The 16,392-nt window shown below is 39.8% G+C and overlaps 1 protein-coding gene across 7 annotated transcripts in view; it reads left to right on the top strand.

The window, feature by feature from the left end:
• helz (helicase with zinc finger) overlaps positions 1-16,392 on the top strand; it is a 187,371-nt gene that overhangs the window by 80,021 nt on the left and 90,958 nt on the right. For all 7 annotated transcript variants that reach the window (XM_033044145.1, XM_033044148.1, XM_033044149.1 and 4 more), the window contains one exon: positions 2,145-2,323. In XM_033044145.1, the coding sequence (XP_032900036.1) occupies positions 2,145-2,323 (179 nt within the window). The remainder of the gene's footprint in view (positions 1-2,144; positions 2,324-16,392) is intronic.

The following is a 16,392-nucleotide window of genomic DNA, read 5'->3' as shown; positions in this document are numbered from 1 at the left end:
ATTATTTAAGTGTATTTTGTTTCAGTAAATGTTCTCTTTTGATCTTATTATTGGTATTCATGTCCATCACCGACCATGAAGTTTCGGTTTCCTGTCACATTCTAAAAGTGTGTGGGTTGGCGGATTCATTGGACACTTTATAACAGAAAGCGTTAAGGGTGAAGATGAGTGGTGGAATGTGTGTGGAGTAGATGGGAATGTTGGGTGGATTCCACCACCAAACACTTATTCCTTTCTCCTTTCATCATCTTGAAGAGGTGATTTCTTCAGCCCACTGATTCATTCTTTGGTCCCCACTCCCTGTCTCAAAAGTATATTTCTGTGCAACCAGAGATGTTGCAATGGCTACCTTTATAGCTGGTATCTTCCTACCATCCAGGGACCCAAAAAACACTTTCCGGTTGAAGCAACAATTTGCTTGCACAGCCTCCATTCTTGTGTTATAGAAGCAGAAAATAATTGCAGGAGGAGGCCATTCGGCTCTTCGAGCCATCACCGCCATTCATTGTGATCATGACTGATCATCCCCAATCAATAACCCATGCCTGCCTTCTCCCCATATCCCTTGATTCCACTAGCCCCTAGAGCTCTATCTAACTCTCTCTTAAATCCCAGTGATTTGGTGTTCACAATGCAGTCTCTTCAACGTTGGAGAAACTAAAGGCGGATTGGATGCGCACTTTGTGTAGCACTGGCATTCAGCCTTGTCGAGTGACCCCGAGCTTCCAGTTGCCAGTCACTTTAATTCCCTATCGCATTCCTTCTCTGACATTTCTGGCTGGGGCTCCTGCAATATTACAACAAGGTCCAACACAAACTTGAAGAACAACACCTCATCTTTCATCTGTGCTCATTGCAGCCTGAACAGTATTGAAATCTCCAATTTTTCTACATTACAGAATTGGCTGTTTCTGTCCACAGTCATTCAATCTTACTCCATTTGTATCCCTGGGCATGTTCCACAGCCCCGGTATTAGCAACATCATACAAAGAGCATAATGTGCTTATATCTTCTCCCATTAACCCACTTGAGCTCACCCCGACAGTGTTATTCCCTTTGTTTTATACATCTCCGCCCCCCCCCCCCTCCCTCCATCTCAGCTACTGAAACTAACTAATGTTTTTCTTTCTATCAGTCCTGATAAATATCATCAAAGACCCACATCTCCCTGTCTACTCTCACATTTCACTCCTACCGAGGAGTCTGAAAACTGTGACCACCAGGTTAAAGAATAGCTTCTTCCCAACAATCATCAGGCTCTACACAACACTAATCTCATTTATGAACTTCAATGGACTGTTTGGTTGCCCTCAGAACTATTATTGTTTTGTGTTTGTAGTTATTAATATATTGATTTTTGTTTGTTTATTCTTTATTGTTTGTGTGCACTGCATTTACAAGCCTGTTATGGTGCTTCAAGTAAGAATTTCATTGTTCTAATGCTGGTATATGTCAATTAAACACTCTTGACTCTCTTGATGAAATGTCCTGGACTTGAAATGTCTGATTCGAAGTGTTCCCAGCATTTTGTTTTTATTCCAGATTTCCAGTCTTTGCAGTATTTTTAATTTGCATTTTGTGTTATGATTATTTAAATAGTTTTGTTAGACAAAAAGTTTATTTTGTTTTTAAATTAACGATTTAAGTTGTAACTTTCAAAATCAAATGTTCAGAAACAAGTTTAAAATGTAACAAAATGCTGGAAGAATTCTGCCAGTTAACATCCAGTCATCAAATGGTCATCAGTCTGATATATTAACTCAGTCTACACCCTACAGCCATCAGGCTATTAAACACGACAACAAATAAGCTCTGAACTACAACAGACTATTACTATTATTGCACTGTTTATTTATTCGGTATGTGTGCATGTGTATATACACACACTGAACTTTTTTTTCTCCCATTATGTACTATGTTTACATATTCTGTTATGCTGCAGCAAGCAAGAATTTCATTGACCTATCTGGGACATATGACAATAAAACACTTGACTCTCTCTCCATAGATGTGGCTGAACTGCTGAATATCTCCAGCACTTTGTTTATATTTAAATTTCCACATGTGGTTCTTTTTTATTTTTCATATAAAATGAAGAGTATTGATTTGGATATTATTTGAAGTTGAATTTCTGCACTTACAGGGTGTACTTCAGAAATCGATGGGTGAAGACAGTGCATCCCGTGGTGCAACAGTATTGTTTGATTTCAAGCACACATTCCACCTTTCAGATGCCACAGAAAGAGGATATCTTGAGACATCGTGTGGTAGTCGTCACTCTAAGTACATCACAATATCTCTGCCAGTTGGATCTTGAATTAGGTATGTAATGCTGGGAATTTGAATCAAGGTTTTTGTATCTTTAACATATGTTTATATGCCCATTTATCAAAATGTAAGATTTCTGATATTAGCCTTAAAGTGGATTTGTCAGAATGATCCAAGACTAAAATTATGAGAAGAGGCTACCTAGAAATTTGATGTTTGAGAGGTGATTTGATAAAGCAGGTAACATTGAAGTGATGGCTTCTCCTTATTTAACCTTTTCCCCTGATTTTGAAATCTAGAATTGTGGGATTTAATTTGGAATTTAGAGAGATATTTTTCAGTAATGAAGTTTGGAAACTGTGTGATGCATGGACTGTGACACAAAGTTGGAGAAAAGACAGTAAATGCTGGAAACGCTAGGCAGGTCAGACGACATCTGTGGATAGATAAACAGCATTTCTTCCAGGTTGAAGACCTTTCATTGGAAATGGGAAAGAGAGAAAACAAGTTAGTTTTTAATTGCAGAGAAGGTGGAGGAGGGATGGACTCCTCGAACGGAATATCTATGATCTATGAGGGCATTGATGCCGTGGGTCTGTTGTGAAAATCATGGGCAAATGAGAGTAGAGCAATGCAGGTACAGCAGGCAATGAAGAAAGCTCATGGCATGTTGGCCTTCATAACAAGAGGAATTGAGTATAGGAGCAAATAGGTCCTTCTGCAGTTGTACAGGGTCCTAGTGAGACCACACCTGAAGTATTGTGTGCAGTTTTGGTCTCCATATTTGAGGAAGGACATTCTTGCTATTGAAGGAGTGCAGCGTAGGTTCATAAGGTTAATTCCCGGGATGGCGGGACTGTCATATGTTGATACAATGGAGCGGCTGAACTTGTATTCTCTGGAATTTAGAAGGATGAGAGGGTGATCTTATTGAAACATATTAGAATATTAAGGGATTGGACATGCTAGAGGCAGGAAACGTGTTCCCAATGTTGGGGGAATCCAGAACCAGGGGCCTCAGATTAAGAATTAGGGGTGGGCCATTTAGAACGGTGATGAGGAAAGACTTTTTCACCCAGAGAATTGTAAATCTGGAATTCTCTGCCTCAGAAGGCAGTGGAGGCCAATTCTCTGGATGCTTTCAGGAGAGAGTTAGAAGAGCTTTTAAAGATATGGCGAGAAGGCAGGAACGGGATACTGATTGTGGATGAACAGCCATGAACATATTGAATGGCGGTGCTAGCTCGAAGGGCCGAATGGCCTACTCTTGCACCTATTGTCTATAGGGTGATTTCACGAAAGGTCACTGGAGCGTAAATCCCCACTCACGTGACCGAAAATTTTAACTGGGGGACAAGCGTCACTTCCGGTACATGTTAGTGGATGGGAAAACACGCACTTTCACACCCGTTAAAAACATCGAAAACGGCCAGGTTTTGAGCTGCAATTTACGGAGCCGGTCGGGGTGACCGTGAGGAACAGCTACCTAAATTTACAGTCCAAAAAAAAGATAGAAACTAAGGTAAATACAAGAGCGAGCTGAAGGTGTAAAAAAGGCGGAAGTGCTAGCGGACTTTTTTCTTGGAGATTTAAAGATCCAAAATATCGGGAATTATCGCGTTTGCTCGCTGCATTTCATCAAAAGTGGCATTATTGACTTTTTATCTTTATTCATTTGTTAGATGAAAAGTATTAAAAGTTAGAAACCCTTCAGTAAAATTGCAAAATCGCCCATGGTTCTCGGGTGGGTTTTAACATGCAAAATGAAAATGCTTCTGAAGATCCATTTACCATTTAAATAATCGTAAGCTTGCATCTCAGTAAAATTGATTTCAAAACGCATTGATAGTTTACGATTATTTAAATGGTAAATGGAGCTTCAGAAGCATTTTCATTTATGGGCGATTTTGCAATTTTACTGACGGGTTTCTAACTTTTAATACTTTTCATATAACAAATGAATAAAGATAACAAAGTCAATAATGCCACTTTTGATTAAATGCAGCGAGCAAACGCGATAATTCCCGATATTTTGGATCTTTAAATCTCCAAGAAAAAAGTCCGCTAGCACTTCCGCCTTTTTTACACCTTCAGCTCGCTCTTGTATTTACCTTAGTTTCTATCTTTTTTTTGGACTGTAAATTTAGGTAGCTGTTCCTCACGGTCACCCCGACCGGCTCCGTAAATTGCAGCTCAAAACCTGGCCGTTTTCGATGTTTTTAACGGGTGTGAAAGTGCGTGTTTTCCCATCCACTAACATGTACCGGAAGTGACGCTTGTCCCCCAGTTAAAATTTTCGGTCACGTGAGTGGGGATTTACGCTCCAGTGACCTTTCGTGAAATCACCCTATTGTCAGAGAGAGAAACTGAACAAGAGTAAAGAAATGAGCACAGCTAGAGAGTGGGAAAACAAACAAAATAATGTAAAAGTTGCAAAATGCAAACAGTTGGTTGTAACTTGCTTTTATTTGTGCCTGGATGAAATGTCAGATTGCAATCTCCTAATGTGCATGGAATGGTCTTATCAGGAATATTCAGAATGCTGATAACAAGTAAGGTCACAGAGTTGGGCTCTCAAATCTGAGCAGCCATATTTCCCATTATTTTGTTGCACAATGAAGTCTCTATGGATCAGACATACAGCTTTCTATAGCGTTAAAGCTGGAAATATTTTTTTTAAAGATACGGTTGAAGGGCAAAAAAAATGTAAAAGAATAACTGAATCAACTGAATTAGTGAGCTTGGTCGACTGATTGCCCTCCAGTGATGTAAAATTGTACCGTTTTATACATTAGAACTAGTTAATAATATGATGGATGTTACTCACAATTATCAAACTGAGGTGGATGTGATTTGCCTTGAATTTTACAAAGGTAAATGCCAAACATTAAAAACCTTATTAAAGAACCAATTTTATTTCAAGTTGATGCATGTTGCAGGTAATCGATTCCAGTACAGGTACTGCACAGGTTCAGTTGATTATTAATATAAATTCCATCTTTGGTACTGTTCTTTGTTAAGCGTCATCCATTTTCAAAGGTGAACCAGCTTTATTTTTATGATTCAAGGATTGCTTAATGATCCGAATCATGATTGAAAATGTACTTTGAGGAGAGGAGGCATAACCAGGATGTGGACAAGAACGTTTTTTTTGCAGTGGCGTCATTAATACATGCAGTGTTCTTTGACAAGTGCCTAAATGGGGATCTTTTCTTGCAATGTTCACAGGTTAAAGTCAGGAAGACAATTTATATGTATGCAATGTGATTTAGGGGTTGCCGTCTTACCCCTATTGGGAGGTTGAGGCTCAGGGCTGGACTGAGGGCATGCCTGGATTTTTTGGGGTCTCCTAGATGAAATGGTACACCAAGATTCTGTCAACCTTTACAGCTAGATGTAAAAGATCCAGGAGCATAATTTTGAATGTAAGCAGGACAGTTACCCTAGCTTATGTTTTCGCTGTTAGATTTCTGATTACAACATGTCAAAGCTTGTTTTATTTCCCATTTTACCTCAGAGCAACGATTCCAAAGTGCATCATAGGTTGGAAAATGCTTTAGGAATGTCCTGATGAACATGCTGTGTTCATGCAAAGGTTTTCTTTGTTTTGATCACCCATTTCTTTTTACCACCAGGATGACAATCTGGAAGGTAGGTAGCGAGTACAAAAGCAGGGAAGTAATTTAAAACCTTTAGAAGATGTTGGTTAGCCACAAGTGGGATATTTTATTCCATTCTGGTCACCATATTTTAGGAACAATGTCACAATGGAAGAGATGTGAAGGCTGTGGAGATGAAGTAAATAAAACATGGCCACAACCACAAGGCAGCACAGTAGCGCAGCGGTAGATTTGCTGCCTTACAGCGCTGGAGACCCGGGTTCGATCCCGACTATGGGTGCTGTCTCTACGGAGTTTGTACATTCTTCCTGTGATCGCGTGGGTTTTCTCTGAGATCTTCAGTTTCCTCCCACGCTCCAAAACCATACATGTTTGTAGGTTAATTGGCTTGGTGTATATGTAAATTGTCCCTAGCATGTGTCGGGTAGTGTTAGTGTGTGGGGATCGCTGGTCGGTGCGGACTTGGCTGGCCGAAGGGCCTGTTCTGCGCTGTGTCTCTAAAGTTAAAAAGCAGAATATTATTGCAAATTCTGGTTGCCAGATGTCGGGAAGGGTATATGAGCTGAAAAGATCTACTCTGATTGCTCTTGGCTGGAGGGATTTCACCTATAAGATTAGACTGGAGAAAATGGGTTTGTTTTCTTTGGAACAGTGAAGGGTGAGAAGAAATTTGACAAAGATGTGTAAAATCATGACAGGATTTCATGGGAGAGTAGATGATGTGCGTGGTTCAAGGATGGGGAAAACGGATTAAAGATTTGCCACCAAAAATAAAGGTACATGTATTGAAATTATTCCTTACAAGGAACAGGAAATGGGTCTGATAAAAATAGCTCAACTTGTAATGGTATTTACTCAATGGGCATAATGGTTTTCCCAGTATTGTCTGCGGGTTACTATGAGAAACAATTGGGGAGAGTTACTTAAAATGATACAAAGATGAGACTGTCTGCAACAAATCTCCAACTATGGAATTCATATTGCAGAATATCGTAGAATAGAGTTGGATGGAGCAGCTGCCTTACAGCACGAGACCAAGGTTCAATCTTTACTACGGGTCCTGTCAGTACGGAGTTGTATGTTATCCATGTGACCGCGTGGGTTTTCTCCAAGGGGTTCCGGTTTCCTCCCGCATCCGATAGATGTGCAGGTTTGTAGGTTAATTGGCTTCTGTAAATTGTCCCTAGTCTGTTGGACAGAACGAGTGTCTAGGTGATTGATGGTTTGCGTGAACTCAGTGGGCCAAAGGGCCTGTCTCCACTCTATCTCCAAACTAATTAAATACGTGCTTGAGAAATACAGCCTTTATTTTATAGAAGCTGGTCTTATCCATTTTCTGCTGATATTTTTCATGTTCAGTGACGTTTGGATCTGACCTCGTCACTTTGTATTGCTTGTATATATTTTTGTACAGTTTATTTTTTAAATAAAACATGAATTCGCTGCTCTTGCTCCTCCAACCTTGAATGGCATAAATAATTTGACGAGAGCACTGTTAATGATTTAAATAGAAAACCCTAACAATAAACTCCACATATATCATCTGTATGAAAAAATACTAGGGCAGTAAAATGGCTCCTAAACCCAGGAATGCAGAGTCGATGCCCTTGATCTGTGCTCGACCATTTCAGAGAAAGTTCAACATGCTTTTAGTGATGCTTCATTTTGCACACAGCCCAGCTATTTATATAAGCATGAATCTGCTGCTAATTACCAGTAAAGTATCAATGTAAATGGGATATCACTTGGAGGCAAATAACCCTATTACAAGCATATTTCCAGTTAAGGAATTGCTACACTGTTCAACCACAACCAATTAATTTCCAGTTGGCAATTATATACTGAGAAATAAATGTTTTTTTCTTTCAAGTCCACCAGTAGATGCAATCTGGTTTGCTTTAATTGGCACACCTGTAAATTTGCTTCATTAATCTCTATTGCTGCTTTGAGAAAGGGAAGAGACGGGATCTCTGGTATAGAACAAAAGATGAAGTTTGTTCATTATTTCCCTTTGACTGTGCGGTGTTTCATGTGTTTTTCAAAAAGCTTAAAAGTGTTGCTGTCACAGTGGTGGTCTCAAATAAAGGCCGTCTTGTGTGCTCTGCAGCTACAATGGTTTCTTTTGAAGAGTGAGCGTTGCCTTTGTAGTAAATACAGTCTCAGTTCAATATGAATCAAGGCTATTATGCACTCTTAGATTGCTGTGTTAGAACAGGTTTCATCAGATTTAATAATTCAAGGATGTGATCGTGTGGTATTCTTGGATGTGGTAGTCTTTAATGAGAAAGGAATTCTTTATGATTTAAAGTTCTTCGAATTCAGTGGGCCTTAGCTTGAATTGAATTGATTTTATTAGGGACAGTGCATATTAATAAACATTTGCATGTAATATGCAAGATTGTAGCCAGTAGCTAATTTCCATCTTTAGTCCCACACAAGGTAAACACATCCCAAACAAGGTAAAGACAAAAGACAAAAACAAAAACAAAACAAACAATAAAGTAAAAAAGTAGCAATAAAAGAGTACCATAGGATAATTTTAAGGTAGATTATGATTGCAATTTTGATTTTGCAGTAACCATGTTTTTAGATGTTTGGTAAATGAGGTAAGGGTTGGCAGATCCCGTATGACGCATGGTATCGCGTTCCAGGTCTGCGACGCTCGATATGAAAATACTGACTGCCCAAAGACACTTTTCCTAAACGGGACTATACAATCACCCCTGGAGGCTGCTCTTGTCGACCTATTTGTGTTTTTCTTTATGAAGTCCTTTAACGGAGGTGGAGCTAGTCCACGGAAGATTTTGTAAACCAAAATCGAGTCCGAATATTTTATTACGTTTTCCCAGCTCAGCAGATCAAATTTCTTCAGGATGCTACAGTGATGGTACATTCTGGGCTTTTTGTCAAGAGCTTTTAGGGCTTGTTTATAAGCAATTTCAACAGGCTTTAGTGTGGACTTACATGCCAGTGACCAAGTTGTTATACAGTAGGTCATGTATGGCACAATCATTGCATTAAAGTATAGTTTGGCTGAATCAATAGTTAAATTATTTCTAATATATCTAAAGTTGGACAAATTAAATTTTATTAAATTTACTCTTCTTTCCACCTGTTGTTTGAAGCAGAGCTGTGAATCGATCACGATTCCTAAATATTTAAACTCATGTACAATTTTAAGTTTTGTTCCATGTACAAACACATCAGGATCTCCATCAGTACTTGCCTTTTTGGAGAAAAACATACAGACAGTCTTTGACACATTAAGATGTAGATCAGAAAACTGCAACCAGTTTGACACATTAATCATAGCAGCTGATAGGTCTTGTGCAGCTTGATGTTTGTTTTTGGCATGTACATACACAACTGCATCGTCAGCATACATCTGGCAAGTTACATTTGATGTACAGCTACTTGGTAGATCATTAATGTACAGACTGAATAATAGCGGTCCCAAGATTGAACCTTGAGGTACACCAAGTGGGTTTTTAGAAGTTGTAGATTTACTGTTGTGCACTCTAACACATTGTTTTCTCTGTACCATATATGGCTCAATCCATTTCATCGTGCTCAAAGAGAGGTTAAAATAGGACAATTTTGGTCATCAAGATCTGGTGGTTCACAGTATCAAAGGCTTTTCGTAAATCAAGAAAAACAGCTCCTATAACACCACCTGCATCAATTTTGGACTTCATATTTTCCAAAAGGAAGCAAAGTGCCGTCTCAGTGGAGTGATATTTTCTGAAGCCAAACTGCATTGGGTTTAGGGTATATGGACTATTGTTTAAATGTTTAATTATCTGTCCTGCAATTGAGCTTGAGGTCTGAATGAGAAGCCACAAAATAACCGTCTCCTAGAAGTGCTCCTTATGCCAGTGTGGTGTATCACCCTCTAGGTGCCATAAAAGATGCATCCCCCAACAGATCATCAGCTCGGAACATATTTCACAGCTGTTCCCATGGAGACCAGGGATGAGATGCTTTTGTTTCTCCTGAGAAAATAGATTTTACTTTGTTTTTGTCAGATTTTAATAGTCTCACGCTCTCTTCTATATGTGCTATAAGGGAAGCAATACATTATATCTCTTCTCTTTGGTGAAGGGGCTATTTTTCATTAATTATCGACAAGAAATTCTTCTCACACTTTAGTCGAGGAGTATTCACATTGATTATCAATACCACAGCAAATTAAAATAAACCAAGGCACTGCAATTGTCAGTAAATGTTGTAGTATTTGCTAACCTTCACAGCTGCCTTGCTTGGGTGAGTTTCAGTTGTATTCATGACAGGCTAGATGACTGTAAATGTCAGGAAAGTTATTATTAAATAAAAGGATTTTTTGCTTTTGCACATTGCGCCCTACTGTTTAGATTTTTGAGAAAATTAGAGTTGATATGTTTGGAGTCTCTCGGGACATGCTTTAGATTGATAGCTGGGCTGAGACCATGTGGTCTTAGTCTCTGACTGGTGTTGCAGTTGATTTGCTGTCATGCAGCCTAGATTTCAAAGTCTTTCAAAGAGCAGGCAGACAAAACTGATAATTGCTTGTGTCTTCACTTGAGCACCAATCTTTCTTTTGGAGCCATTGAGCCCTACAGCAGGGGGACAGGTTCACTCGGCCCAAATCCTCCATGCCACCAAGTTGCCTACATGCAGATCCCACTAGCCTGCGCCGGGCACATACCCTTCTGAATCTTTCCTATCCATGAACCTTCCCAAGTGTCTTTTAAATATTGTACTTGGCTCTACCACTTTGTGGTGGGTGCATGGAACAAGCTGCCATAGGAGGTAGTTGAGGCTGGGACTATCCCAACGTTTAAGAAACAGTTATACAGGTACATGGATAGGACAAGTTTGGAGGGATATGGACCAAGTGCAGGCAGGTGGGACGAGTGTAGCTGGGACATGTTGGCTGGTGTGGGCAAGTTGGGCCGAAGGGCCTGTTTCCACACTGTATCACTCTATGACTTTCTCTGGCGACTCATTCCATATACACACCACCCTCTGTAAGGATAAGTTGCCCCATAGGTTTCTTTTAAATCTTTCCCTTTCAACTTTTCCTGTCTTTCCTCACCATCTCCATTGAAAGGTATGTCCTTCCATTCTGATGCTGTGACCTCTGGCCCTAGACTCTCCCACAACTGGAAACAATTACACCCAAATAGTCTCACTGAATAAAGTCCTCGGGATATCCTCTCCTAATATTTCCATCATGTTCTCCCACCTCGTCCATCCCCACCCCACCGCGTTTGTACTTGTGATAGAATGATAGAAGGCAGAAAATGTTTGTTCTGATAAAAGATCATTGATGTAAAATGTTTTTTATATTTTTCTCACCAGAGCTGATGTCTGACCTGCTCAAAGTATTCTCTTCTGTATTTTGTAGTGGTTTTTTTCAGATTTCCAGCATCTTCTCAAATTTGCTTTCATTTCATTACCTCTAATTCTTAGCAGCAATGAATGAAGAAACAAAAAGCTGTGATTCATTAGCTATTCCTGAAAGGTTTTGGGTTAGAAATAAAAAGCAGCTCATTAGTGCCAGTGCCAGCTTTAAATCAAAGCTCTCAGGTTTAAAATCCTATTTACTCTCTTTTCCTGCTGCCCACTGTATATTTTCTTCAAGTGTTCACCAAATTTCTCTTGGAATGCTTCACACTCCTGTGTGACAAGGTTTTTTTTAAACACCAGTTGAAACTTAGGCATGTGATATATATATATGTGATATATATAAATGACGAGTGGTTTGCATCTAAGACATTGATTTCCATGATTTGATGTTCTCACGTGAGGTGTACTCTGGATGGGTGAAGTGCAAAGAGAGTGATTTTCATGAATTCCATAATTATCTCAAATTATTTCAGATCTAGATTCAAAATTGTCCAGCATCTACTTGATGCCATCTCAATTGAATGGACATGATTTAGCGTAAACTGTGAAAACATGAACCAAAAAATATAGGGGAAGAAAAAAATCGATATGTGCTTTAATTCGTTTTTCAGATACCTTCAGTTCATTTATCTGAAGCATCAATTTCACTTTGGTTCAAAACTCATACATGCCATCGAGGAGTTTAATGTCAACTATACAAATAGTCATTCATCAGCAGAATGTACTGCCTCAAGAATGTGTATGAGATCTATCAGGTCAAATATATCTCCCGCAGGAGAAAATCAAAAACACTGCAGATGCTGGTACTCTGAAATAAGAAGAAAACATGTTGGAACTACTTAGCAGGTTAGGAAGAGAAAGAGACCTAATGTTTCAGGTTGAGGGTCATTCTTCAGAGGAGATCAATGTTACAGAGGGCCTTTGAGGCCAAGATAAGACTTAATATTTTAAAGATTTTGATATTTGACAAGGAAATGTGGCAACTCTTTGTGTAGTACCTCAGAAGAAATCTATAACGTTATATCATTGCACTCTTTTGCACACGTATAGTATGGTTTTACTGGACTATATGCAAATAAAGGATTTCACTCTATCTAGGTACATGTGACAATACAGTAATTATTGAATTAATATTGAAGGTGGTGCTAAAATTAACACTTTCAGAACTTGAATATTCTGAAATTAAACCTGAGATGAAGTGTCTGATGAAGTTGGGTTCGCAATAGAGCAGAAATGGTATAGAAAGATCTGATAGACGTGTTTGTCAGATGTGTCAGTATTCAAGGGCGAATGATTAACAGAGAAATCTGAGTTGGCATTTTCTTAAAACAAAGTGTCATCTGTGACAAATGTCCACTTGTTCAAAAGAAGATCCAACCTTAGAGCAGTGCAAAAACTTTGCAGCTGCCTTCTAAGTCTAACCATTTTCGGCTATTTCATCAATTATATTTCTTCCATTACAAGGTCAGAAGTGGGGTGTTTATTGCTCTGTGGTATTGAATTCCATTTGTATCGCTCTTTGAGGTAGTCTATGCAGCATACAGCAAAACGTGGAGCCATTAATGCATAGCATCAAAGTGACAAATAGCATTCACTCCACACCAGTGCCAGGAATGACGACGTTCATCAAAATAATGCAACCACCCACTTTTGAGATAGTGGCATTACCAATGCCAGGTTCATCACTGTCAGTATTCTGGGGTCAATGTGTGTTATCAACTTAATGGTCCAGATGCAGGAATGTTGTGACAACAAAATTAAGCAAACAAGATTGAGAATGCTACAGTCAGTGAATAGATGTCCTGGTTCCACCATCACTAAAGTGAAAGTTGGGAGTGTGACAGGGTGTTCTCCACTTAGTTAGATGAGTCCATCTCCAATAACACACAAGGTGCTCAATGACATCTAGGTCATAAAGCAACCTTCTTGAATGACATCCCATCTAACACTCTAAACTACACTCTCTGAACCACAAGTGACCACCATCAATAAAAAGTGATATGACAGATCTTTGTCAGCATCTCCCAAACCCTCATTCGCTCCCACTTGGACAATGATCACAGATGCACAGAATCACCTTCATCAGTAAGGACTGGAAGTCACACATAGGCCCCATTTGTAAGTATAACCACATTCCTTAATTACCACGGTTGAACGATATAGCATAGAAACAGGCCCTTCGACCCACCAAGTCTAAGCTGACCATCCATCACCCTTTCACATTAACCTGTCATTTGACAAAATATAAATATCTTGTTCAATTTATATCAATAGTGTTTGAGCTTTGTATGTTGAAAAAGGGACATTTGCATTTGGCCATTAGTGCATTGTGACACTTTTTGGAAAAGGGTTTCACAGTCCTTGTTGAAGTTGAGGCTTTGTTAAATAGTTTCCTTTATCAGCCAGCGTGCCTAAGTCCCACAAACTAATGACCAATTCCAATTGTTTTGTTCGCTATTGCTGGAAGAATATTGATCAGCAGGGTAGGAGGTTTTCCTACTTTGGTCGCTGTCAGAAGATGTACAGTATTTCTACTAACAGGTGACTCAGTTTAATATGTAGTTTTTAAAGGATACTAGACTAAGCTTCACACGGGAGGGCTGGTCCCCCAACGCAATATTCCACCTCTCCACCAATTCCAATATACACACACACGCACGTACGCACGCATGCACACTCGCACACTAGCACACTCACACTGACTCACACACTGACTCACACATCATATATATGACAGTAAACTTTCTTGAATCTACTCACACGGTTGAGCGCTGCCTCTCCACTGTGGGCCTTCCGCAGTCAGCAGCACTTCCGCAATCAGCGTGACCTCTGCACTTACTGGAAATTACGCAATCAACGCAACTGATTCACGTCCAGGCATCTGGGGTTTTATAGTCCTGCACCCCCGGAAGGGACGTTACCTTCATCGCGGTGATTGACAGGCGAGAGGACCTATCAGCTGATCTCAAGGTTTTTTAAACTCTCATAACTTTTTTATTTTTAATCGATGAGAAAAATCCTCGGGGCTGGCTCAGCGGAGGAGGCCAAAAATCACAGCGATACAAGGTAGCGTTTTTTCTAAAATCAATATACAGCGCAGACAGGAAGTGGTCAATTTTAGACTTTTAATTATATAGATAATCTCTGATACAGAGCACAATGTGTTGTACATGGCGTCCTTGATTAAATTTGTACTTTCCCCTTGTGTAACGTTGTCTGCTGTGGCAAGTAGACATTTTTATTAAGGCAGGATGGTTCTACCTTGTAAGATGCTTTAACTCTTGATTAGAAACAATATTCATTGCAGCCGGTTTATATAAGGTTTCGGCCTGAAACATTGCCTATTTCCTTCGCTCCGCAGATGCTGCTGCACCTGCTGAGTTTCTCCAGCACTTTAGTCTACCTACATATTTTAGTCACTGGCTTTTAAAATCTTGCAGGAAAATAAGCTTAAAATATCGGTACTCTTATTCCGATGTCAATGGAAACAAAATATTGATATAACAATTCTCTAATTATATAAAATTTACACATTCTGTCAGGGTTAATTTGAATTCAACAACTAGAAATGAGTGCGAACAAAAATATGGTGGCGCCACCTGGTGGTTAGGCCACTTACTAAGCGAACCCTCGGCACTTGGACTGGCAGGGTCATGTGACTGGCGGGAAGAAGTCATAACGGGGTTGAGGGGTGTGCCCTGTTAGTTAGTCAGAACTCGGATACTGGCTCTGATATGTAAATATTGGTTCTGTTCTGTTGACTTTGCACAATCCGCATGGTAATTCACGAGTTCTCCCGAGTTTTTCCCTGATTCGAACATCAGAGAATGTCCGTAGCGGGTCCGCAGGAGTTCGTGGATGTCTCGTAGTAGCTCGTAATGCAAACGGTTGGTACTCGGGACATCCGGTAACTCGTGATGTTTTTTCATCCCTGCAAAAAATGTCCACGAGTAAAAAAATACTTGTGTTGAAATTAAAAAAAAAATGTTTATACCTACTGTTAGCATTACGAGCCACTACGAGACATCCACGAACTCCTACGGACCCACTACGGACATTCTCCGAGTTCGAATCAGGGGAAAACTCGGGAGAACTCGTGAATTACCTCGTACAGTGGGACAGGGGCATAACTTAATAAAGATCACTTTTGATTCCCACCGTGTGGCTCGTTATAATACGACCTTTGAAGGACAAGAGATTAATCAAAATTAATGTGGGGTTTTAATCTAATTCTTAATTAAACTGCAGTAATTTGGAAGATATGCTATTTGTTTCAGAAATTAGCTGGTCAAATTGTTTGAGGAAATGGGTTGTCAATAACAGTGTGTGGTTTGGGTGGATATAGTCTGTACATGAGTGTTACTAACTGAGATTTGTGAGTATGTATCAACACGATAGGTTTAAGTTTGTGCAACTGTTGTCATCGACCAATGCATATCCTTTACAAACTTAATGGCTACATTTGCCCAATGTAACTGCTATATGTAAGGCAGAGGGGTGAGGAAGACACAACAAACTGCAGATGCTGGTTTACATAAAAAGGCACAGAGTACTGGAGAGGCAGATAGTTTGTTGGGAAGTAAGGAGTTGAAAGGTTACTGAGGGGCCGACAGGAAGACGGAGTTAAGGTTACAGTCAGACCTGCCATGATCTTATTGAATGGCGGAGTATGTTTGAGGGGCCATCAGTCTAAACTCTGCTAATGAAATATTGCTCATTTGGGGTCTGTGATGTGTCACAGTATCATACCATGTTGATCACTGAAATTGCCACCTGTGTTGTAACTGACTGTTTGAGATCCGAGATGAGAAGAACTTTTTTCACACAGAGAGTGGTGAATCTCTGGAACTCCCTGCCACAGAGGGTAGTCGAGGCCAGTTCATTGGCTATATTTAAGAGGGAGTTAGATGTGGCCCTTGTGGCTAAGGGGATCAGAGGGTATGGAGAGAAGGCAGGTACGGGATACTGAGTTGGATGATCAGCCATGATCATATTGAATGGCGGTGCAGGCTTGAAGGGCCGAATGGCCTACTCCTGCACCTAATTTCTATGTTTCTATGTTTCTATCTGTACAGATTTTTTCCTATTCTATATGCTTCCACTATATAAGCCTTC

Source organism: Amblyraja radiata, chromosome 26 (assembly GCF_010909765.2).
Source record: "Amblyraja radiata isolate CabotCenter1 chromosome 26, sAmbRad1.1.pri, whole genome shotgun sequence".
NCBI classification, from domain to species: domain Eukaryota; kingdom Metazoa; phylum Chordata; class Chondrichthyes; order Rajiformes; family Rajidae; genus Amblyraja; species Amblyraja radiata.
This window is presented reverse-complemented; position numbering and strand designations above follow the sequence as displayed.